The sequence below is a fragment of the Dasypus novemcinctus genome, chromosome 10 (assembly GCF_030445035.2).
Source record: "Dasypus novemcinctus isolate mDasNov1 chromosome 10, mDasNov1.1.hap2, whole genome shotgun sequence".
In the NCBI taxonomy this organism is placed as follows: domain Eukaryota; kingdom Metazoa; phylum Chordata; class Mammalia; order Cingulata; family Dasypodidae; genus Dasypus; species Dasypus novemcinctus.
Window position 1 is genome coordinate 14,516,100 of NC_080682.1, and position 25,350 is coordinate 14,541,449.

Below are 25,350 nucleotides of genomic sequence, written 5' to 3' on the forward strand. Positions count from 1 at the left end.
GGAGAATCACCTCCCCTGTACGTGCTCGCTCTCCAGGTCCTCGAGCCCCTCTCCAATTCCCTCCTCTTCTCTTCCCAGTCACCAGAGTTCTATTGCAGCTCCCCAACTGGCCTACGGCCCTCCAGGCTCCAGCCAGCTTCTGCCTCACAGCAGGGATCTTTCTACGGCATCTGACTCATCGGGTCACATCCCTGCCTCAGGACCTCTGGAACAACGAAAAATGCTGGGAAAGTCACCAGACCCTTGAAACGTCACCTCGATAACCCCCACCCAGTGTTCAGCCAAGGTGCAACACATGTGCACACGCTGCTACTGGGAACAGCCTTCACGCTCCCCTCTGCCCAGCAAACTCCTACACGCCCTTCAATGGCTAGCTCAGTTGTCCCCTCTTTTGTCACTCTTGCCCCAACAGACCCTGGCGATGTCGGTGGCTTCTTCCCCTCTGCCCTCACAGCCCTCTGAAGCAATATGGTGGAGTGGGACACGAGGTGGAAGTTACATGGGGCAGAACTGGCCTGTGGTCATTTCTCAAAGTGGCTTGGGAAAGTTCTCTGGGATACCTTGAGAAAGGAAAAGGAGCCAGGTTCCAAGGAGTGCGGATAAAATGCCTTTTTTAGTACGAGAAAGGGAGCCGGGAGCAAGAGGTATTCATATTTGCATTAGAGAAACAATAGTGTTTATTGGTCAGAGGGAGGGGTGGGGTGGAGGGAAACTAGGTTTTCAGTCTGTGCACTGGTATATTGTTTGGAGTTTTGAACAGTGTGGATGCATTTGCTATTTTAGAAGACAGAAAGGAAGGAAAGAAGGAAGGAAGGAGGGAAGGAGGAAAGGAGGGAAGGGGGAAAGAAGGAAAGAAGGAAGGAGAGGGAGGTGGGAAGGAAGGAAAACGAAAGCTCCCTTAGGAAGACTCCTGATTTGAGTCTATCCAGCATTAGATCAACCAGATGAAGTCAGGCCCACCACATACAAAAAATAACTAAAATCACGTCCAGGGCAGGCAGGTGACCAGAAGGCGGGTGTTCTCAGCGTCTGAGGACCAGCCCCCAGTTCCTCCCTTCCTGGCCTTTGCTCGCTGACAGGAACAGTGGCTTCAGTTGCTCTTTTTCTTTCTTTCTTTGCTGCTGAGGTGATGCACCGAGGAGCACGTGAGTTACGTGGGCCCACGCTGCGCCCCACCTGCAGGATGAGGGTTCCACATTGGGTGGATTTGAATGCTGCCTGCCAAGCTGTGTGACCTCTGGCTGGTCGCTTAACCTCTCTGGGCCTGGATTTCCTTATTTATAAATTAGGAATGCTAATGCCTCCTTGGAGCACTCTTGTGAGGATTAGATGAAGTCACATCTACTTGGCACATGGCCTGGCTCAGTAAATGCTATTGCCAGCAGCAGCATCGTGATTATCATGAGAAACTGAATAGATGAATGGACCACTCTGACCCTCTGTCAGCTGTTATAGACCAGGAAATTCTGACCCTTGACCTGCAATAACTGGTCCAGGAAGCCAGCCATGATCCAGAGTGAATGCCCCAGGAAATCCAACTATAATTTCTATAACAATCAACCCCAAAGACCTTAGGACTTGCTAGGCTACTGGCAGTTTCCCTAACTTTTGCCCCCACTTCCAACTTTTCATCAACCAGAGAAAGCTGAAGATGCACTCTTAACCAATCCACAGGCTCCCCCACTTCTGGTTGCCCCCTCCAGCGGCCCAGGCCAGCAGCCTCCAATCGGGCTCACCTGAAGTCTTCCCTTTGGTCCACGCTTACGCTTTCCCACTCTTCTGCCTGCCTTTGAGGCTCTGCCAAGCACAGAGAATGGTGGCCGACTCCCTTGTGTAGCAGGCTCTGCGCAAGCAGCCTTTGCTGCTTCCCACTGGGTGTTCTCTGTTTACTGCCCGTCGTCACCGCCACCCGCGCTGTTGCACCCATGACGATGAAGTGCAAATTCCTAGTCCGTGTCCACTTCCCCAGGGGCCAGGGCCACATTTCCTTCCTCTCTGCATCTCCCGTGCCCAGCACAGAGCTTTGTCCCACATGAGAGCCCTCAGTGAGGGACCTTATATTCCCGAGCCCAGCATCTCAGCGTGCCTCAGGTACCCAGGCCGACGGATGGACAGGCAGCCTGGTGTCTCCAGATCCCAGAACTAGGCTGGGACTCTGGCTATGCCCAGCAGGGTGGCTCCTCGGCCCAGGAACAAATCTCCACTGGAAGAGCCATGGTTAAGCGTGCAGACTCTGCAGTTGAATGGCCTGCCTTAAATCCCAGCGCAGTTGTTATTTAGCTGTTTGGCTTTGGGCATTGTGCTTATCCTCTCTGGGCCTCAGATCCCTCACCAATGAAATAGCATTGGTGCAATTATCGGCTGCCATCAGCCTCACCTCCCCCCCAGCGGCAGGACCAAAGGCCCTCACAAGTCACGCAGTGTCTGGCTGCCTTTGCTCAAGACATCCCATCACCCTGGAGTGTCCCGGCCTCTCTGCTTCCTTGGCCAACTCCTATTCATCCTTTACGACTCAGCTCAGACATCACCTCCCCGGCTGGGTCAGGGGCTCTCGGGCCCCCCTAAGCACCTTGTGCATTTTTCTCACGCTTTGCTTGCAGATCTGTGGTGGTGCTCCATTCTCAGATGTACCCTGACCCCCCTCCAAATGAATTTCTGAAATTGGGCTTCAGTGGCTATGTCCGTTTCTTTTTCTTCCCCGGATCTTTGAGGCAGGTGGTAACTCAGGGTCTCCTGGGAGTCAAGGGTAGGCTTGTGCTTGTGTTGGAGAAAAACAGCGCTCACTGGGACGTGCAAACTGATATGACCACAGGCAGAAAATTTATTGAGAAGCTCTCCCAACAGAGGGGCTCTGAAGAGAGACTTCAGCCCACTGGTGGAAGGTGCTGATGTGCATTTATACAGTACATCAATAGGCGGGGAAATGTTAGTTCATGGGGAGGGGGTTAGGGTCCCGAGTACAGCCTTGGGTCAATAAAGGGCTGTAAATGTGAATTCTTCCTGTGCACAGCTTGGGGGCAGTGGGCTAGGAGGTAGGGTTTTCTTGGAAGGCAGGAGGGTTTGATGGCCAGGAAGGGATGAGGGTCCTTATCTGCTCCATATTCATGGTGATATGGCTCATTCTTGGAGGGAGATACGTTGTCTTCCACATGTAGTCAGCTTGCTCAGTCGATCGGAATGGAGCCACAGTCTTATGACCTGGTAATCTTTGCAAACCTCTTGTTAGAGGTTTGTGACTCAAACCTTGTTAGAGGTTTGTTTGTGACTTCCCTGCCAGGCTCAGCTTGCCTTCCAGTCAAAGCCTGGGTGTCATTCACTGGGGGGGCGGTCCTGGCACATGTCGGCTCAGGAAGAAACGGGGCTGAGTCTCCTAGAGGCGGAGAAATGGGGAAGGGCCCTGCAAGGGAGCAGCCCCCACCACCCTCCCCAGAGGCCAGCCCTGGCAGGCGTTCTTGTGGTTGTCCTTCTGGACACAAGCCTTCAGGAAGGCCCCCTGCCATGAGTGACCCTGGGGCCCCAGGCTGACCAGGGGTTGGGAGCAGGCAGAGGGAACCTCTCAGAGCTTCCCGATTTCTCCTGGACTGGTGTGTGTGGTTGGGGGAGAGGGGCAGTGGGGAGGCTGGAGAAGTGACCGAGGACTCAGAGGGCAGGGGGTATCACGGCCTCCCTGTCTGAGCCCAGGGCCTAGATTGTGACTCAGCTGCTCTGGGTGACCTTGGACAAGTCCTTGGTCCCGCGTCCTCATCTGTAAAATGAGAGCTGCCCTTTCTGTGCCACCTCCAGCGCCGATGCTATAAGACCCCATGAACCATGAAATCTTTTCTCCTTTCACGAGCTCATATCTCTGTTGAGTACTCGACCAAGGAGAGGGGGCGCTCACTGCCAAGCCTCTAACCCTCGCACCACCTACGACGCATCTGCTTCTGTCCTAAGTACTTTACAGAGGCTCAGAGACAGAAGGTGGCTTGCCCAAGGCCACACAGCAGGGCCAGGTGGGAGCAGGGATTTGGAAGCCAAGGCTTTCTGACCAAAAAAACCTCCCTGGGGCTCTGTCCTCCAGCAGTGGCTCCTCCCCTAGGAATCCCCCGCCTGCCCCAGGGCAGGCTCAGAGAACCCGAGGAGGGGGGTGCCTGGCAGAGCGGCAACCACATCCTGTGGCAGTTGCCCTGGAGAGCGTCTGCTTTCTCTCCACCTCTGGGACAGGTGAACAGAAAACAGGCCCCGCCCAGCCCTCCGGGGAGGGGAGCCCACAGCTCAGCCTCCCACCTGCCCTGCCCTGCAGCTCAGCCGTGGAAGGAATTCCTCGGCAGGAGTCCCCCAACCCCCAGAGCTGCCAGCTTCCTCACCACTCCTCCTCACTGCCCTGCGGGCAGCCGTCCCTTCACCAGGGAGCTGAGGTGAACCCCACCGCAGCCTCCTGCCCCGCCGCTCTGGAAATGTTCGGGGGTGCAGGTTGGAGCGCATTCAGGGTCGCAGCGCCACGCCCCTGGAGCCAGGGCTGCACGTGGAGCAGAGCAGGGGGCCGCAGAGGGCTCCCGTGTCCACGTGGCCATCACCTCCAGGGGGCCAGGCCCCGGCTCTCCTGGTCCCTGTAGCCCCTCCCTGAACCACAGGAGGTTTTCCAGTCCACCCTAAATTTTCAGCTCAGCAGATGGAGGTGCCGATTGTCGCCTCACCCCACACCCCGCATGCACACGAGTGCAGCAGCCTGGGTACTACAACATTTCAATGACTCGTCACTCTACACTCCGGTGTCATTCAGCAACTCGCTTTCATCTCAGGACCCTGGGAAGAGGCCACCAGAGCCTGGTCCGAGCGCCCAGGCTTCTCCCTGGAGACGCCCACCAGGGCGGCCGGCTCTGGGTCGCCACCGCACAGACGCAGTGTTCATCATGAGCCTCCCGCCGAGCTCCGCAGATGATGGGACTCGGGGCTCCGGGCAGCCTCTGGGCCCTCCCCGTGCGGACACCTGCGCGCGCCTGTCTCCACACGGTCTCCAGATCCTGGCTCCTGGGGCCCAGCCGGGGCCAAGCCTGGCCATCCCTATAAACCTCAGGAAATTCAGAAGAAGGGCCAGCTGTCCAGGGACAGTCACTGCAGAACGGGGCTGCGCCCGGTGGGCTCAGAGAGTCTCTAGAAGCAGGGCTGACCACCTGCTCGCTGGCAGCCAGCGGGGCCCAGGCCGGGCTGGACTCCCAGCCCAGGGGCAGCTGCTAGCCTTGAGGGAAGATCTGCAGCAGCCAGCGTTCCACCTCTGTCCCTAGCACACGGGCCACCTGGGCAGACCTGGGACAGGACGGGGCCCTGAGCTCTCTGAGCTCCAGACACTGGAGGATCATCAGAAGGGGCCTCAGGAGTCATCCAGTCCAACTCCTCTATGCAGCCCACCGAGAGATGGAGTACCCTCTGCTTGTTCATCTCTGAGACGGAGAGCTCACTACCTCTCAGAGGCAGTCCCCTGCCTCGGGGGGGGCGGGGCTGCTGGTTGCAGTTGGGGGAGGGCTGTGCCAGCAGGCTCTGCTGGGTGCAGGGAGAGGGCATGTTGGGTGGGGAATGAATGGTCCAGGGTGTGAAGTTTCCTTTCTTCTCCCCAGGGGAGGCCTCTTGGCCCCAGGGAGAAGAGTGTAGGGGGGACGGGGTGGGCAGGGGAAGTGGGTCGAGCAGAAGGCCAAAGGGGTCACCAGGGCCAACGGGGCTCAGTCTAGGCTGCTCCGATGTCGTCATAGTCATCGCTGTCGCTGAAGTCGGCCTGGGGGCTTGGGGACCCTGTGGGGCCAGGAGGCTCAGGTGAGCTGGAAGCACAGCCGTTGCCTCGGTGACTTACCCGTCTCCTGGGGCAGAGCCGAGCGGGGTCTGGTCTCCCCCTGCATCCCCCCATGATGCTGACTGAAACCATTTCATTACCCCGTTCGCTGCCATCCCTCTCTCTAGGAGGCCAGCCACGGGGGCAGAGCCTTGTCTGTCTAGTTCGCAGCTGAAACCCCCATGCTATGACAATGGATGTGATGACGATGGAATCCTGGAGCTCTTCTGCTATAACAAACTCTCCCAGGGGGATATCTGGCTGTTTCTGCTTGAATGCCTCCATTAATGGGGAGCTCACTTCCTTCCAAGTCAGCCCGTTCCCATCTTATCCACATCCACTTTCCCTACCTACTCATATTCTCTTTTTGTTAAAACAGAACAAAACAAAAACATGTATCCCTTTCCCTCTCTTCCTTTCCCCATCCATCCCTAGAACTAATATATCCAACCGATCCAGAGCCCCCGCCCACCCATCCACTCCCAGAACCCTCCGCAGCCACAGGTACCTGGACACTCGAACTGCTCCTCCAAAGGGGGCGGGGGAGGTGGCTGGAAGTTCTGGTACCACTCCCCGGACGAAGTGCTGGAGCTGTCATCGGCCGAGGGCCCTGCTGGGAACCCCAGAGCCACTCACCCTCTGGCCGGAGACAGCCAGCTCGACTGCCAGAGTGGAGGCTCCCATGGCTCAGGGAACCCAGGTCCCTGGCTGGGCAAATAAGGAAGTGCAGGCCCAGGGAAGGCAGGAGACTCGTCCAAGCAAGTGGGTGCAGAGCTGGGACTAAATCCAGAACTAGGCCTGCTCAAAGGACTCCTGGGGCGTCCAGCCTTCTGTTTCCTCCAGCCAGGTTGGCTGCAGGGTGGGGTTGGGACAAGTACAAGAATCCTCATCGGCCCAGCTTACCTGAAACAGCTGCCTGGAGGCCAGCCAGCTCCAAGTTAGGCGGCTCCGGGAAGGTGCTGCTCTCCAAGGAAAACTCCTGGGAGGTCCATGGAGGAGGCCTGCTGCTGGGGTTGTTGCAGTTGTCCTCACCAGAAGATGTGCTGGATCCACTGTTGCTCCTTGGGTGGTGCTGAGGGCCCGGGGATGGAGGGTCTGCAATGCAATGTCAAGGGGTTGGCAGGAGGGAGGGACCCGGAGGCATGGACCTCTTTAAGTCCTGGGCTAGGAAAGAGAGAATGGCAAGGACAGAAAAGCAATGCAGCAAGAGGACTTTCAGTTAGACTTGAGAAAGAACTTACCACCAATAGGAATTGTTAAAGTACCTGTCAAAGGAGGTTGCTGCTGGTGCTTCTCTAAGTGGGCCGAGCTACTAAATCCATATACTGTGGTGGCATTTAATCACCTCCCTCCATGCCCTCCCTACCCTGACTTACCTTCCTCCAAGGGGGGCATCTGGAACCTGCTCTGCTGGGCCTCCTGCTCTGTGACCCGGTGCCTCTGGGAATCTGCAAGCAGAGAGGGCAGTGGGCAGGGCTGAAGGCTCAACCTCCTTGTCCCTGGGGGCTCCTCGGGGGCTCCTCGGGGTCTCCTCGGACATTGGAAGGATGTATCTGGGGCAGAATGGGGGGTGGGGATAGGACAACCCCAGAGGTACCATGGGGGGCCTGGCCTTTTCACACTGAGCCGGACTCGTGCTTCCTCGGAAGCCAGCATGCGGGCACCTGCCCCTCCTGCTCTGTGGGCAAATATCAAGAGTCCCGGGTTCTCGCCTCACATCTTGGCAGGCCTGGGCAGGCAGAGCCAGAAGGGGGTCCCCTTCAAGGAGCGCCCCCAGATGGGAAGACAGGTGATCTGGGATCTGTGCACCACAAGCTCCACAGCACCTTCAGTTTGGGAGTCAGAGAGGCCTGGGTTCATAGGATCTTAAGAATGCGAGCTGCTGGGGCCTTGGAGTCAGTTCTTTTGAACCTCCAGTATCACCGATAGTCTTGATAGCACAGAATTTTGGACTCCCAGAGTCTTTTGACTCTTACAGTCCTGGCCTCAGGCTCTCAGGTGCTAAGAGCACCTCACCCCGTGCTTCCCAAATGCTGGGCCGTGGATCAGCTGCAACGCACCCCCAGGGGCCCCGAGGCAGCAGAGGGGGCAGAGACAAACAGCTGCTCCCCAGTGTCCACTCTCCCTCCTTCTGTCGCCGCCTCTGCAGCCAGTGTTTACGTTCTGGCAGAGGGAAGAGGAGTGGAAAGCCCTGGTACCTGGGACCCGCCTTCCCTCTCCCTCCGTGTGGGTAGCCTGTGGACCCAGGGCGGGTCGTTCTGGGCCAAGAGGGCAAAAGTGACAAGTTAGGGAGGGCAGCAAGGAGCAGGCGTCTGGGCCCCTGCCACCTTCTCAGCCGCCGTCACGCAGGGGTCTCTGTCGCTCGTGGCCAAACGCTCCCCTTGACCTTCCAAAGGGTGGGGCTCCAGAGCTGGAACTTCAGGCCAGCGGGTGAGTGACTCCACAACAGGTGCGGGGTTCTCGGGTCTGGCCAGCCCCCCCGGCCTTGCCTGGGCCTGCCTCGCCTGCAGCAGGCAGAGGAGAGCAGGAAAGCTGGGTGCAGTGTGAGAGCAGGGGTGGTAACAGTGGCGGGGTGGGGTGGGGGGTCAAGCAGGGCACGAGGGCCCAGAAGGGGTGTAGGCGGGTGAGACGCCATCAGAACTGCGCCGCTCGCCGCTCCCTCCCGGCGGTCAGGTCAACCACGGGGCCTTACTGACCAGCCGGAGGCAAGCATGGAGGGAAGGCGCCAGGGAGGACCCCGGAAGGGGGCTTCAGGCCACGGAGCTGGTTCTCACAGCCTTGGAAACGTCCTGTCCATCTGGCAGGTAACAAGGGGGTGCCCTGCCCAGGTCATGGTGGGGTCACCAGGTGGGGCCTACCGAAGGGCCCCCCGGGCAGCTGGGCCCGGGCCCAGGCACTCACTGTAGAAGGTGGTCAAGGCCACGGGGGGCTGGGCGCCAAAGTCATAGTGCTCATAGTCCGAGTCTGAGCTGGAGTCCAAGGCCTCGGGGGCCAGGGCTGGGACCTGGACGGGCAGCTTTGGAACTGGGGAGAGAACAGAACGGGGAGGGGGCATGGCAAAACGGCGGGCGACAAGGCACTGGGAGAGGCGGCCGGGGCCGTGGATGGCGGGGAAGGGAGGCAGGGTGGCAGGAGAGCGCCAGGCGGCCCACCCTGTCCAGCCAGGACTGTCCAGTCTGGGCCTTCCGGGCCATTCGCCATTCAAATATAAGGAACTAAACAGTGTTTATTCATTTAACCAAGACGTGCATGGCATTCACCACATGCCAGGTGCTGTTGCGAGGTTTGCAAATATTATTTCATTGAATCCTCATAACTCTGTGAGGTAGGTGCCTCAGTAGCCCCCGTGACAGGCGGGCAACTGAGGCACAGAGAGGGATTTACCCTGCTCAGGGAAGCAGGCAGCCTTGACCCCTTTGCCAGGCTATTTAACCAGCAGCTGCTCTGTGCACAGGCTTGTGCCGGATGCTGTGCTCTTACTATCTTCTCAAAAATACAGACGCTGTGTGCAAAGAGCGTTTATAGTATTTGGCTGAGTTTTGCACTAGTTTTTATGTCCCTGAACTTCTTCAAATAAAGTGGTTTCACATACGCATAGTAAAATGTGACTATATTCAAACCCTTTTGCAAGATTTCAAGAGGTGCGTAGTCATATATCCTTTTTTTAAAAAAGCATGATACTAATTTTTTCACTCAGAAAATATGAATAAAATTATGTTCCAGGAAAAATCTTGATGGGGGAGGCAGGAACTGACTGAGCCAGGGAGGCTGACTAGGTAGACGATTGAAAGAGGCGATGACATCACGAACCTGCGAGCGCATTAGCAGAGGGGAGCTGTCCCCTGAGAACCAAGATCCAAAAACCTGCTGGCTGGTACTGACCCAGAAGCTCAAGTGCAAGGACAACTGAACTGGTAGGTCATCTGCCTGCCCAGAGAGAGGGGTGACCTGCTCCAGGGGCAGGTCTGATCTCCAGCTGGGGTACTGCTGTGACCTCAGCAGTACTGAGCCTGCAGGGGGTGCAGCCTTCCTGTCCTCCCTGCCCGCCCCACCCCCAGGATGGGTGCCATCCTACCTTCTTCTTTGGGGATGGTGATGGGGACCTCTTGGTAGCTATTGATCCCTGCTGGGGTGGTGGTGGGTTGGTGCTGGTGATTCACCATAACAGGGGCTGAAGGAGGGGAGGCAGAGAGTCTACAAGTCATTTTTGCCCTCTCCCAGTCTACCTGGTTCTGTTTTCACTAAGACCTCCCTCCTCACCCCAAACCCTGCCTTGGGGCCCAATTGGGTGAGGCCTTGTCTGCTGGACCTGCTGAGAAAATCCTCCCCATCAGGAGGCACCCCAGGGCGCAGAGTGGGTGGACTCCTGCCGGGGTTCACAGGTGCCTGGGAGGTCCTGCCTCCAGCCCTTCCTGGCCCAGGCCTGCCCCCTGCATCCCAGAACTCAGCACCTACCGTATTTTCCTTTAGCTTTCAAGAGGAGGCAGGTCATGGAAATGAGTGAGGCAAGGAGAAGAATTCCCAGAATGATACAGAAGATGAAAAGCATCAGTTCCTGAGATCCTTTGTCCACCGTTTTCACCGTCAAAGAAGATTCTGGAAAAAAAAAAATGATGAAGAGGAATGGGCTTAGGCTTCTCCTTGCTCTACTTGTCTCTCCATCCCCTCTGGAGCTAATCCACTCTCCCTTTTGACCTTCCTCCCCTTCTTTTTTCAAAATTTCCCGTCTGGTTTTAGACACTTGGTATATAGTAGGTACTCAATAAATGCATATTGAATGAATGAATTATTGATGGAATGAATTTACTGCCTGAAACTTTCCCCTGGCCACGAGCCCACAGGGATCTCTCTCCCTTTTCAACCATATTTAGTCTTGATTTATCGGACAATTATTGAGTGTCCATTGTGTGCAGGTACCAGGCCCTGAAGCTATGAATATGACGGCACCATTGCAGGCCTTGAGGGGCTCCGTCTAGTGGGGCGGCTGACCACAGGCCCCTTCCAGTATGGGCAGATGCCTGCTGTGACCGAGATATGGTCAGGTCCCAGCCAGGACCACCTAATTCTCTGCAGGAGGGGTCCCAGCAGAGGAGTCCCACCTGCTTTCCAGAGCAGGTGACTCGGAGCCACCCCTGGCGAGTGAGCAACCAGGAGAGCTGGACCTCCTTTCGGTAGCCAGGGCCTTCCTTCCTGGCCGTCACGGGCTTGGGGAGGGCAGGGGTGAGGGCAGAGCTTACAGCTAGCAAGCGGCAGAGCTGAGGTGTGGACCTCAGGAGGCTGCCCCAATGCCCATCAAGCTGGCCGGTCATCCAGAATCTGCAGTCCAGAGCCTTGGCTGCACAGACCAGCCTGGCACTCGCTGGCTGCCATTCCTGCTCTGAGCCTCGGCTTCAGTATAAGGGATATCGTGACCCTCCCCCATCGGGCTGCTGGGAGGACTAAAGGGTTGGGGGAAATGGCTCTAAAGGGCTGGGCACAGTGCCGGGAACAGTCTAAACACAATGGCTGCTATCCCAGGCCCCCATCACCTGGCTGGGCCAGGATCACTCCCAGCCTGAGGAGGTATTCACCAGAAGTGGGAACAGCTCCAGCTCTCTCTCCAGCTCAGCTCCCCTCCTCCCCTACAGGAGAGTGTGGAGAGGACCCCTGTCCACAGATCAGGAGGCAGTGAGCTGGGGGGCTGCTGTGCTGGAGGGGAGTGGGAGGAATGCCGGGCACCGGGAGAGCCCCAAGGAGACAAGCCCACAGCTGGAGGCGGGGGGTGGGAGGACACACCAGCAGGCCCCTCCCAATCAGACACATGCATACACACACGTGCAGGCCCACAGGCATGCATGCACACACATGTACGCGCACACATGCACACCCACTTGTATGCACATAGGCACACACCCACATGCACACACAGGCACACATACATGTATGCACGCACATATGCATGCATGCATGTGCCCACGCCCTCTCCTCCGAGAGGCTGTGCACCCCACAATACTCACCTACAGTGACTGGCTGGAGATCTGTGGGAACTACAGGAGTGGACAGGTTGTGTAGACGCCGGGAACCTGTCAGAGAACACCACGTGTTCATTTAACTATTTACTGAACACCTTCTGTGTGCCAAGCTTTGTGTTAGAAACTGAAAAGTGACCTGGAACTGAGCGCAGAGTTTCCATCTGGAACACATGGCCAAGGAAATTTGCCCCCACCCCGCCCCCACACCATGAGGAAGAGCTCATGGATTAAATGCTGGGAAGGATCTCTGCCTAGAGGAAGGGGCTAATAGAAGAATTATCCCTCCCCTCTGCATCACCTGCTGTGGGCCACAAATCCATCTCCCCTTCAGGCACCTGTTTGTTCTTCAGCCTCAAGAGGTGGGGAGCTGACATTATCGTCATTATCACGATCAGAATTGCCATTTGTTAGGTTAAGGGCTGGAGTTTACCAAATCTCTTGTTTGTTTGTTTGTTTTTCATCTGATTTCCCAGCAACTCTGCAAGGTGCCTGGTATCAGCATCCACATATTGAGGGCTGAGGGCACAGAAGCCCTGAAGGTCAAGGGGACTGCCCAAAGCCACCCAGCTGGAAAATGGCAGGGCTGGAATTCATCGCCAAACACCTGAACTGCATGGAGACCTAATATCATGCTTCTCCAGGTCTGACACTCTGACTCTTTTCACATTCAAACCCCTCTGAAATCGGGATGAAGGTTGTAACTGATGGCATGCCCAGAGGTTACTTTTTTTTTCTTTCTTCATGGCACACAAAATAATGATGTGAATGACCTTGAATTAAAGATTCAATGCGGAACAGCAGAATATACCTGTCTACATATAATAACATGACTTCAGGAAGCGGTTTGACCTAATGTAAGGGGGAAATGGAAAGGAGAAATGAGATTATAAGGCTGTGAGTCTCTAAAAAAGAGTCTGGAGGTTGTCAGAAGGAATACCCCTATGTACAACTGAACAGAGTCTAAGAGTCTAAGAGACAGATAAGGTAGATACAACCCCAGGTATTGGTTCTTTTGAGGGATAAAGAGACCCACGGGTTCTATGGTCATGGCAGAAGGGGTTCACTGCCATGACAGATGGCCCTTCTTTGGAGCTGGTGTTTCTGCGTGATGGAAATGGACTCAGAGGGGATCTCTTTTCACAAGACTTGCATGCTACTTTATTGGAATTGTAGTTGGTGCTGGGTTTAAGATATATGTAGGGGATTTGAATCTCTGGACTGATAATATGACACCCAGGCCCAGAGCCTCAACAGACTTCAGCTCCTACACTTTGACTTATTGGACTTACTCCACTCAGCTAACATGGAGTTGAAGAAGGTCAACCACCACAACATGGAGCCTAGAGTGTCTACAACTAGAAGCGGGAAGAGTGCATCCAGTACCCATGTGCAATCTAAGCCCTCACTTGACATAGGTGTGCAATGGACACAACCAATCCAATGTCCACAGAGAAAATGTGGAATGGGTGTTGGAACGGTAGCCATGGGGGCTGCTGGGTGTGGGGAACGGGAGGAAGAGATGAGATGTGGAGGCGTTTTCGGGACGTGGAGTTGTCCTGGATAGTGCTTCACGGACAATTACGGGACACTGTAGATCCCCCCAGGGCCCACTGGATGGAACGTGAGAGAGTCTGGGCTATGATGTGGACCATTGACTATGGGGTACAGTGATGCTCAGAGATGAACTTACCAGGTGCAATGGATGTATCACGATGATGGGAGAGAGTGTTGCTGTGGGGGGAGTGGGGGGCGGGGGCGGTGGGGTTGAATGGGACCTCATATATATTTTTTAATGTAATTAAAAATAATAATAATAAATAAATATTTAAAAATAATAATAATAATGATGTGAGTTATAATCAATGCCATTTTAGATTCGGTGACATAGAGTAGGACCCATCTCCAAGTGGGGCTGAGCCTTAGCTGAAATAAGATAAATCAGATGCTTGGCGACACCTGGCAAGGATGAGGGCTCCAGGCAGGGGTAGCTGATAGTGAATTAGTCTCCTAGTATTATTTCACTATGAATGCCAGCCCTGGGGCGGCAAGTTGGTTTCATCTCCCAAGCCAGTCCTGTCACCAGGGACCACTGTTTCACATTTCATAAAACCTTAGTACATAGTTGATTCATGATTCTAGGGTTGAGTTGAGCATCTGGGGTGCCTGGGCATGGTGAAGGCAATGGCGACCCTTAACCCAGTATATGCCATTCCCACTGGAATCCAAGCCATGGTCACTGGGGTTCAGCTTCTTTGGAGAGGGTCCCCAGTGGAAATCCCAATCTAACCCTGGAGGGGAGGATGGGGGAGATACCTGAGCAGAGGACTCTGGCCGCCAGCGACTGGCTGCAGAGATTGGAATTGTTGAACCTCCAGGAGCAGTGGGAGAGGGCAGGCTCCTCTCCCGTGCATGAGTAGTACATCCTGCCCGACAGGGAGTGAGGCAGCCCCTTGGGCTTTTCGGTTGGGGTCCCGCAGCCCAAGGCCCGGCAGAGCACCTTGGCCTCGGGGTCGTACCACACGCTGTCACACACCGTGTTCCAGACTCCCTGGTAGTGGACCTCCACCTGCCCCTCGCAAGAGTCAGTGCCCCCCGTCAGACGCCAGGACTGGTGCTCTGCAGGGGAGGGACAGAGGGGGGGGATCCGAGTCAGCTGGGGATCCTTTGGTCCAAAACCCCCGTCATCCCAGACCCATGGATGCAGATACACACGTCGTGGGTCTCTAGAGCCCGTGCATCCTCCTTCCTGCCCCTCCCTCTCCTCTGCCCCATCTGCTCTGACCCTGCTGCGGCACCTGCCATCCCTGCGACGCCAAGTGTGGCCCAGGGGCCTGCAGTGTCAGCATCACTTGGGGCCTTGTTAGATACGCAGACTCTGGAGTCCCATTCCAGATCTACTGAATCAGAATCCATGTTTTCATGAGACCCCAAGTGATTCCTGAGCTGGAAACCCCATGGACTCTCAGCCCTGCCTCTAGCCCCCCACGCACCCCCCACCCCCACCAAGTGTACTGCTCTGACCACATGACCACCTCCCGCTAGGAAGAGTGCCCCCCCCGTGGTGTCACCACCTCCGGGAGGTGGGTGGGCTTATCCCTCCCCTCTGGACAGCTTGCTCTTCTAAACTGGACCTGACTGCCTTTCTTAGGGTATTTGAATTATTTTTATCTGGGTCTCATCTCCCCTCGGCCACTGTGACCTTCCCAGGCCCCGGGACCATCCCTCCAGCCTTAACTCCAGGCTGCACCCCGGAGGTCCTCCGTAGGCACCTGCGGGCCACCCCAGGTTGGACGACGCAGCCCACTGACCTGAGCACACCACGCCCGCGTCCTCCTTGTGGCCGCAGTAGTGCTCTCCGGGGCGCCCCGGGCAGTCCCACAGGTAGGCCTCGTCCCCGGAGCAGTTCACGGCGTCCCGGTGGATGGGCCCCCCACCCGGGGCGAAGTGCAAGCCGGGCAGGGCTTGCACGGCCCAGCCGCAGCGCAGCTGCCTGCACACCACGTGGGCGTCCTGCAGGTCCCACGCGTCGTCGCACACTGAGCCCCACTCGCCGCGCTCCAGCATCTCCACGCGGCCGGCGCAGCGGCTTCCACCATCCACCAAGCGCAGGGCGCGGTTCTCTGGGGGTGGGCGTGGGGGACCGCAGGGGAGGAGTTTGTGGGTGGCGGGGCAGAGGACGCAGGAAAAAGGGGGAGTAGGGGTGGGGACTGTGCAAGATAGTTGTAGGCGAGGCTGTGGACCGGGGAGGAGTGGAACCTGAGGGCAGAGCTGGGGGACAGGGGAAGACTGGGGATCCAGGGGCGGGGCTGGAGACCTGGTGGGCGTTAACCTGTGGGAGGGACTAGTCCGGTGGGCGGGGCTAAGGCCAGGGGGCAGGACTGCGGGGAGCCGGTCAGGAGTAGGGCCCCGGGGAGTGAAGCTGAGCACCCAGTAGGCTGGTGAGAGGGACTAGAGACCTGGTGGGCGGGGCTGCGAGAGCAGGGCTGGGGCAGGGGAGCGACCCAGCAGATTGCAGTAGGTGGGGAAGGGGTGGTGGGCCGCACCAGTCAGTGGCGCTAGGGACCCAGTTTGGACTGGGCACGAAGTGGGCAGAGCTGGAGGCCAGATCTGAGCGAATGGAAGATGCAGTGCCACGGGCTTTGTGCCTGGGAGTGGGAGCTGGGTTGGAGGTCCTGAGAGCTAGGCTTTGGCCAGGGCTGGGGACCAGAGCGCAGAGCAGTGACTGAAGGCCTGAGGGGCGGGACAGACGGGCCCGGCTCCTACCTGCACAGGTGACCTGCGCGGGCTTCCCGTCGCCGCCGCAGGCGTGGTCCAGCACCTCGCAGAACCGCCACTCCGGGCCGCTGCACCAGACGGCGGGCGCCGGGAGCCGCGTGGCGTTCGGTTCCCTGCTGGCGTTCCCCGCGGCGGGCCAGGGCCACTCGGGGGTCGGCGAGGACGGCTGCGCGGCCGCCTCCACCCCGCCGCAGCCCAGCGCGCGGCACACGGCCTCGGCGGCGCGGCTGCCCCAGAGCGCCCCGCACGCGGGCTCCCAGGATGCCTGAAGCCGGACCTCCACCGTCCCGCTGCAGCGGCTGCTCCCGTTCACCAGGCGGACCCCCAGCCGCTGCCCTGGAATGCCAGACGCCTACTGAGGCCTTGGAGGAGTGGACTCTCTGCCCATCCCTGGGGCCAGGGGGCTGGGCAGCTGCCCGGGGCTCTCCTGCTGATCTGCTGCCTGACCTCGGACAGTGCCCTCCCCCTCTCTGATTCTCAACCTTCCCGTCTGCAAAATGGGGCTGGGCTGACTCATCTGCCAGCCCCCCTGTAATAACTGCCCCTTCTGGTTCTCCTTACAGTCAAGAAAGGGTGGGACACAGGGGTGACGCTAGCGGTCAAGTTGGGGGTGACAGAATCAGGAGTCCTCACAAACCCCTCTCTCTTGCCTCTGCCTTCAGGGATACCCTGGCATGAAAGAAGAGCAGAGTTCTGAGTTCAAAGGCGCTGGCACAGTGGGTGCCACGCTTCCCCTCCCAGACCCCTCTGCTTCTCTGAGAGGGTGCTATGGTGGGAGCTGGCAAGGTGAGGGGGAACCCTGGAGGACGGACATGGGGAGACAGCTGGGGTTGGTGACTGGGGATGAAGACAGGCTGCTTCTGCTGACGGCAGCCCTGTCTTTGGGGACACTTGTCCATTTTTGCCCAGGATCACACCCCATTGCCTAGCACAGCCTTGTACAGAATAGGTCCTTAAGTAGGTATTTAGTCCGTGGAAAGCCCACCTGGGGGAGACCTTACTACCCCACCCAGGGTTCTCTAGCTTGTTCTCAATAAATCCCCTTTTAAAGTGCTTGCTGTATACCTTGCCCCCGTGTATGACATTTTATCAGTGGCCGAGGAAAATGGTAATTCTAGGACCTCAAAGGGCATCTAACAGTGGAAGTTCAGACACTGATGCCAGAGAAAAGAAGCTTTGTCTGAAGTCAGGGAGGCTCCCTGCTACCCCAGAAGTAATGTCCCTTTCCCATCACCCAGGCGACCCCAGAAGGACTGTCTCCTCACCTGGCTCCGGGAGCTGGCTGGCTGCACTGCTGGCATTGAGCTGGCCGGATGGGGCTGGAGATGAGTGACCTGCAATCAACCAGCAGTCACCATGAGCACAAGTGAGCTCAGGCCTGGGCGGTGTGGGCAGGGGGTGCTTTCTGGAGCCTGCACGGCTCTAAGGGGCCTTTGGAAGGACATGGTCCTGGACCTTTCATGCATTTGCCTCCCTTGAAGGTAAGGAAAATCCTCAAACTCTGGAGTTGCAGCGTCCTACAAACCTTCTAGTGGAGCAGGGAGGAATGATTGTGGATTTGGGAGTCAAATCCACTTTACCTCCCTCAGCCAGACTCCCAATGTCTTGGCCATAATACTTGGGAGGGTATTACAAGGCTAAAAGGAGAGTATATCTGTAAAATACCTGACATGCAGAAGAAGCTTTAAAAAATGGTTATTAGTATAAACAATTTTGTCTGGATATTTGTTTGAGCATTTCCTATTGGACTTTAGAATGATCGACACACTGCGGGTTGGGAACCATCGGATTGCCAAGGGCTTTCCAACACTGAGACACGATCATTTGCCGAGAGCTTATGATATGCCAGGTCTTGCGTGAATTATTCCATTTGTCTTTAACAACAAAATGAGGTAGGTGCTGGCATTCCTGTTTTACAGATTAGGAATCAGAGGCCCTAAGAATTGAATCGATTGCCCACGCCAGGTAGCATCCATCTGTTACTCCAAAGCCGCTGTCTGCTCTGCCCCAGGAGGCTGACCGGTTTGGACTAAATATCTTCCTGGGCTCTTTGGCATCTGTTGGGTTCAGACAATGGGGAGCCCCAGCAGATGTCGGAGGGAGGGAAGAGAGTGAAGTGGAGGTGTTTACTCCCCTGGGTCTCTCCCTGTGAGCTGTATTCCTCATCTGAAGGTCGCCAGGCCTCTCAAGGTGATTGCCTCTCCATGACTGCATTCTCCCGGGCCTAGTCTTCATGGGTCCAGGGTGGCATGAGCTGCTCCCAGCCCCCGATTGCTGTGCTATCCTTTGTAAACAGCCCCTTCCTAAATAAGCTCCTCTACTGAGTGTGTCCCCTGTTTTCTTCTTGGGACCCTGACCACCCAGCTAGCAAGTGGCAGAACCAGGATACAAACTGTCTTCAAGGGATTGGCTTTGCTCTTGGCCAGAAGGCTCTGGGTTGCAGAAACACAAAGGAAGGCTGTGGCAGGGACCAGTGTGCTCACAGACGAGCTTCCCTACATTCCTGGCCTCTCGTGCCGTTACGTGGGGCCACTGAGATCTAGGCAGAAGGACACACGCCGCTTCTGAGCCAGGCCAGGAGGGGCTGGGAGCCTCCTCCATCTCCTTCTTTCCTATCGTTGAGGCGTTAGAGGCCATGTGCTCTGGATGCAACAGCTGCAAGATGCAGGGGCATGTTGGCCCAGCTCAGATTTTGTGTGAGCAAGAAGCCTTTACTGGGTCAAACATGAAGTGTGTGGGGCGTGCTCGTTACCCTAGCCAAGCCTGGCCTGACTGATACAGAGGCTGAAGAATTCAGCCAGGCTGCGACACATCCTCATAGCCTCCCCTGGACTCACACCCAGATGAGTGTGAGCATGTGAGCGCACGCACACACACACACACCACTGCAGGCACAGTCGTCCTACAAGCATCTGTCTGGGGTACTCCATCACCCAGGCAGGAAGCACAGGGGCCCTCAGAGCCCAGCCTCACTAACCCCCCTCAGCTACACAGCCTGACCCCCGAGGTGGAAACAACAGAATTCAGAGCACAAACTCCGCGGCTAATGTAATATTCAGAGCAAGACTTCAGACACCTGCGAGTTAGGATTTCAAAATCCTGGTTCCCACAGCAACCGCCCCAGAGCGCTGCTGCGGCTTTCAATATTTCTTTGTGCACTGGGGGAGAGTCCAGGATGCTGGCTGCCGCCTGTGTGTGTGTGTGTGTGTGAGAGAGAGAGTGCAATTTTGTGCATGTGGGACTGTGTTTGAGTGTGATTTGTGTGTGGTTGTGTTTGAGTGAGAGCATACCTGCGTGTGACTCTGCGGGAGTATGGCAGTGTGTGTGAGTGAATGTGATTGTGTGTGGGACTGTGTCTGGGTGTGATTTTGTGTTTGTATGATTGTGTGAGTGTGGCTGTGTGTATGTGTGTGGGTGTGATGGTGTTTACGTGTGTGATGTGAACGTGGGGGTGTGTGATTGTATATGTGTGGCTGTGTGATTATATGTGTGTGAGCATGGTTGTGAGTGTGGTTGGACATGTGTGTGCTGTGTGTGTAAGTGTGTTTCTGTGTGTGATTGTGGTGGGGGGCGACTGTCTGTGGGGGCGGCTCTAGCTGAACCCTGCATCTCGGGGTCTGCCTCCGCTCTGCCTGGCTGCATTCCCTCTGGGGCTGGGAATCCGCTTCCTTATGCATAGACACACCTGCTTCCTCTTAGGCTGAAATCCCTGAAGGGAGGGGCCCGGGGCCGGCTTAGCCCTGTGTCCCCCAGGATGGCCCACACCCTGTCTGTGACGGATTGAATGAACGGGACCGGGAGCGGGAGCTGCCGTGCCCAAGGACAGCTCTCCCCAAGGCAGTTTACTGATGGCAGATGTCCTCCAGGGCTTCGTTTTCTCTGCCACGGGCACTTACTCCTCCTGTAGCCCAGCGGTAGGTGCTGGGGGGACAAAACAGAAGTACCCTCCCACCCGAGGTCCTGGGAGCGGGAGGGGGCACGGAATGGGTCTCCCCAGACATCACAGCCACCTTTGCCCCGGCCACCGCAGCACCTGGGCTCCACACTTGTCTTTAAACTGATCGCTTTTTTGCTGCAATAAATTTATTTAAAAAGGAACCTTCGCCCTTCCCTGAGAACTTGCTTCACAGCCTTCAGATGCCGGAGCAGAACGGTGTTCAATCCTGACTTGTTTGAAGGCAAAATATTGAATGTCCAGCTGTGGGGACCGGCAGAATCAATTGTGATCCAACTACAGTGCGGCATCCCATGCAACTTTTATAAAGAACAAAACGGGCCCGCGCCAGCTGGAGGGATTTCCATGCTGTGTCAAGTGAGGAAAGCTAAATGCTGAGAAGAGTATACAATATGACACAACTTTTGTAAAACAATAGCACCAAAAATCCCACAAACTGCCTCCTGTGAACTGTTAGTATATTTATATGAAGATGGAAAAAGATAAGGAACAACACAACTGGGTTATTAAAACGGGTCAATTAAGGGGTGGGCTTCAGGGGAAGGGGAAGGGCAGAGCGGGGCCAGCTTCACGGGGTGCAACTTGAGCAGAAGAGAGAGAGGCAGCGAGCAATCAAAGGCAAAGATTAAAAGGCTGCACTTAAAAAAAGTCATGTGTGGCAGAATTCCATTTATGTACAATAGAGTACACACATAAAAGTGCGAAAAATAAGAAAATACTAAAACATAGAAGACCTTTTTGTAGTTTGCCTAAAATAGAAGATAATTATAAAAATACGTATACTAAAGATTAAGCCCTGTTAGAGATGTTAGAAGACACACCACCTCCTTGACAGGATGAGAAGGACTGATGATTAAAATAAAATAAGTTTCTTTTCTCATCATGGGACTCAGTGCTATTTAACACTAAGTCCATTTACCACCTGAAATTCAATGGCGTGCATCTAAAAATCATCTCACGGTGGGCTCCACATTCTGGAAAGTTATGGACCAAGAGGGGGAAGGAAAGGAGGGGAATGGTTTCCGAGGTGGGGAGATGGGGAGGAAGCAGCGGTGGGCGGGGTGCGGGTGGGAGAGCTTTCTCCAGCCCAGGCAGGAGCCAGTCTTTTCAGGCCATTCCCAAGCAGACCCCCTGCCCTGCCAGGAGGGGACAGGACCTCTGACAGTGTATCTGGAAGATTCCCAAGGAAGATGAAGTGAAGGAGACTTTGGGAGGACTGAAAGAATGAAAGTCTTGAAGGGGATTGGGGAATGAACTGTGGACTAAAGTAGACTTACTGGTATTCTACTATAGAGTTCTTGTGATTCTAGCAATGGAAGAAATTATATCAATGATGTGGAGGCAGTGACCACTGGAGGTTCTGAGGGCAGGGAGAGGGAAAACAGATGTAATATGGGGGCATCTTCAGGACTTGGGAATTGTCCTGAATGACATTGCAACGACAGATGTAAGCCATTATATATCATGCCATAACCTACAGAACTATGCGGGAGAGAGTATAAATTACAATGTAAACTATAATCCATGTTTAGTGGCAGTGTTCCAAAATGTGTTCATCAATTACAATGAATGAATGTACCACACTGATGACGGATGCCGTTAATGTGGGAAAATGTGGGAGGTGTGGGGAGCAGGGCATATGGGAACCCCCTATATTTTTTATGTGACATTTGTGTAACCTAAGTATCTTTTAAAAATAAAATAAACTATAAGACTGTGCAACACAAACAGGGACCCTAATGTAAACCACAAACTATAGTTGATAACATAATAATAATAATAACAAAAGATAGCACTGAAGGGCTGCTTGCACAGACCCTGAGAAAATGGGACCTGGTCCTCTCCTTTTGTCTCCCCAGGTTTCTGGAAGGGATGGGGGGAGGAAAGAGGCAGACACACTGAAGGCAGAGGAGGTGCTTTCCCAGGTGAGGTCCCAGCTGGCCAGTCTAGTGTCAGAGCAAGCGCCATGAAAAAGTGTTCAGGCCCTTCCGCCGGGGGAGGGGCACACCCTGTGCAAGCATCAAAATAAAGCCCTGCAACCCTGGAGGGTACCTGCTGCCCCTCCGCTCCGTCAGACGAGATGAGAAAACCTCAGGTGCAGAATAAATGCTTACTGAGCAGATGATGGATGAAGAGCTGAGTCCAGAGGGGAGGAAGTACGACATTAGAAACAGGAGCTGCGTATGGAAAGAACCGGTGCGGGAGCGTCTCGCACATCAGGGGGCCAGGGGCACGTTTTAAATATACCAACGGAAAGAGTTTGCAAGTCCGAATGTCAACAGCCTTGAAAAACTAAAGCCTTTTTGATCCAGTAATGCCACTTCTGGGAGCCTCTCCTAGAAAAATGATCCATAATACCACACGATGTCCAGGGGCGGCACTCTTACAGGAGAAAACAACCCTCCAGCCACATCACGTCTAACAGCGAAAAAATAAAAAAAGCAAAAAACTGGAAAGAGCTGAAATGTCCAAAAAGGACTGGGGTGATGGTGAGGAAAGTACAGGAGGGCTTCATTGTACATGAATTCAACACACGTGAATTCAGGTACATGCGACTGGCAACCTGAAAAAATAAAAGGCAGAGAGAGCTTTTTTTTTTTAATGTTCAAAAATATTTTAAATTTTTAGAAAGTATTTCTATGATTAATTTTGTTTACTTGTTACTAGAGTGTTTATTTGCCTTATTTAGTTTTTTAAAAGTATGATAGAAGGAAAACGTTCAAAAACTGACTGAGGCAATGCCTGCACAACTCTGTGATGAAGCTGAGAGCCACTGTGTCCACTTTGGATGGAGCGTACAAGGCATGGGACTGTGTAACACAGTGAAGCACGTGGTGGAAAATGGGCTGTGGTTAACAGTACAAACACGAGCGCATTCTCTCGTGAGCGATAACAAATGTACAGTACTAATATATGGTGTTAATAGTAGGGGGCGCATGGAAAAATATATCAAGTGTAAGCTACTAACCACAGTTAGCAGTAATATTTTGATGATGTTCTTTCATCATCTGTAACAAATATTCCACAACAGGGCAAGGTGGTGTTAGAGGGGTGATGTATGGGAATTCTGCCCATTATGTTTGATTGTTTTGTAAGCTCACAAGTTCTCTAATTTAAAAAAAATAGATGTATTTCTTAAAGTACGATAGGCATGTTCATTTAAAAAATAGTTATTAAATAACGGGGTTCGCCATTATGCACGATTTTCAATTTACGCGAAGTGCCTTGGAGTGTACTGGTGGCATAAAGCGAGGTTCTCCTGTACAGCCCATTAAAGATATTTACAAAGAGTGTTTGATGATGTGGGGAAACACTTATGATATGAAGTTAAGAGACAGATACAGGATGCAAAATTATAAATACATTTTATGCTCGTCGCACTCTCTGCTGCCTAGTTTTGAACATCTTCGGGGACCCTCCCCACCACCATTATATCCTCTTGTTACACCTTGGGCTTTCTCTTCATGGCACCGGCCTCAGTGTAATTATCTAGTTGTGTGGGGCTTGACTTGTTTAGTGATGTCAAGAGCCTTTTAAAAAACAACCACTCTCAAAAGACTCTCAGCATGGCTGGGCAAGGACTGTATCTCTTTTGTTCACCCTCATAAACCTGGCACCTGGCCCAGTGCCGGGCCCAGAAGAGATGCTAAAAATACATAAATAAAAGAAATCCAATCTCTACTACAGAAAACCATTTGTAGGAAAAATGAAAACGCTAGAAGGAAACATGCCCAGATGGCGAGTTCTGTTGTTTTCTTTCTGCTTGGTCTTCTTCCAAATTTTCTACCAAAAAAAAATTAAAATCAGAGGTCTCCAAATAAATCAGCAGGGCTTTTCCTGCAGGGCATGTGGCTAGCTTGCGGTGCCAGCACGGTCAGTTTTAGCCTTGACTACCCAGTGCCTCTGCTCATGGGAGTCAGTGGAAGGGGCTGTGCAGACGGTGCGGCCATTTCAGCCCAAAGTCATACCTGCTCCTGGGGAAGAAATGAAGAGTTCTGGGGGCTGGTGGGTCAAGGGTGCTTCTTCTCCTGAACATGCCGGCACTGCTGGGGGGGCACAGCGGAGGGGTTGCCGCTCTGAGCATAAGGAGGTGGGGGTCCCACTTAACAGCCTTCGTTAAGTTGCTGAATGACCTTGGGTGAGTCCTTTGCTCTCCCTGGACTTGTTTTTTCATTTGCAAAACAACAGGTTGGAATTGATGGACTTTCTGGACCCCTGTAGTCCTATATTCGTACAGTATAAATATATAAGATACATAATGAATGACAACATCTATTACATATTGAGCACTTACTGTATGTGAACAGCCCTGGAGATGATAGCTGTTATCAATGTGCTCTACATGTGCTGGCTGTTCGAACCCTCATAGCAACCCTGTGAGGTAAGCGCTATCATCACCCCCATGCCGTCATTGAGAAAACTGTGGCACAGAGAGGTTAGGTAATGCATCCAAGGTCACCCAGCTGGTCAGTATTAGAGGTGAGATTTGAACCTGCTACCCCACCTCTAGAAGCCACCCTTTTAGCCACATCAGTGCGCTGTTTCCCACATCCTGCCAATAGTGATGGGAAATCTGTCCTATACCCTCAACTGGGAATAGTTGGTGTTCTACAGCTCAGCCACGACCACTGTTACCGATCCTCAGTTCAACTATTGGAAAACTTTTAAGAATGTTGGAACAACTTAGATATGCGAATCTACTTTTTCAATTTTACATTTTGTGAAATCAAAAAACAGTTCAAGAATTTCTGATGAAACGCTTGTTTCTAAATTAAGAGATAGGCTTTAGGGGTACAGTACATGCCGCATTTCAAAGACTTAGTAAGAAGAAAACAATGTAACATCACTAACAACTTTTATATTGATAGCATGTTGAAATGATAACATCTTTTTATATATTGGGCCAAATAAAATAGATTGCTATATCAACTTAACCTGTCTAATTTTACTTTTTAAAATGCGGCCACTAGAAAATGTGATACTACAAACGTGGCTGCCGTTGTACTTCTGGCAGACAGCACTGTGGAGGGAAAGAAGCTTGGTCTTGCATCTACAGGCTTGAGCTCCAGGCCGGGCTCTGCCGCTTATTAACTGCGTGACCTTGGACCAGTCACTTGATCAGGCTGAGCTTCCGTCTCTCATCCTTAAACTCTCAGAAGGTCTGTTGTGAGCGAGCGTTTTGTGCAGCGTTGAAACCACACAGAGGCAGTGGTTGTTACTGGCCAGGCCGACGATCTTATTGAATCAATGCCAAATCTGAGGTCCCAGGAAGTGGGGCCCAAGACACACAGTCAGGCTCCCAGTGC

At 54.2% G+C, this 25,350-nt stretch overlaps 1 protein-coding gene and 1 long non-coding RNA gene across 5 annotated transcripts in view; one reads left to right on the forward strand and one right to left on the reverse strand.

Moving 5' to 3' along the window:
* LOC105745546 (uncharacterized) overlaps positions 1–10,589 on the forward strand; it is a 63,717-nt gene extending 53,128 nt beyond the window's left edge. The window contains exons 2-3 of the long non-coding RNA XR_001118237.4: positions 9,527–9,717; positions 10,274–10,589. This is a non-coding gene — a long non-coding RNA (uncharacterized lncRNA). The remainder of the gene's footprint in view (positions 1–9,526; positions 9,718–10,273) is intronic.
* The window catches only part of CD6 (CD6 molecule), a 43,363-nt gene continuing 20,811 nt past the window's right edge, over positions 2,799–25,350 (reverse strand). The window contains exons 2-13 of one of the 4 annotated variants that reach the window (XM_012522764.3): positions 17,355–17,423; positions 16,078–16,425; positions 15,123–15,434; positions 14,128–14,430; positions 11,800–11,865; positions 10,259–10,399; positions 9,879–9,974; positions 8,705–8,827; positions 7,180–7,251; positions 6,707–6,898; positions 6,312–6,413; positions 2,799–5,766 (exon numbers count right to left, since the gene is read on the reverse strand). In XM_012522764.3, the coding sequence (XP_012378218.1) occupies positions 5,702–5,766; positions 6,312–6,413; positions 6,707–6,898; positions 7,180–7,251; positions 8,705–8,827; positions 9,879–9,974; positions 10,259–10,399; positions 11,800–11,865; positions 14,128–14,430; positions 15,123–15,434; positions 16,078–16,425; positions 17,355–17,423 (1,889 nt within the window). In that variant the 3' untranslated portion in view covers positions 2,799–5,701. Of the gene's footprint in view, positions 5,767–6,311; positions 6,417–6,706; positions 6,899–7,179; positions 7,252–8,704; positions 8,828–9,878; positions 9,975–10,258; positions 10,400–11,799; positions 11,866–14,127; positions 14,431–15,122; positions 15,435–16,077; positions 16,426–17,354; positions 17,424–25,350 lie in introns of all 4 variants that reach the window. The other 3 variants (XM_023587208.2, XM_012522821.3, XM_012522791.3) reach the window with 3 other exon arrangements.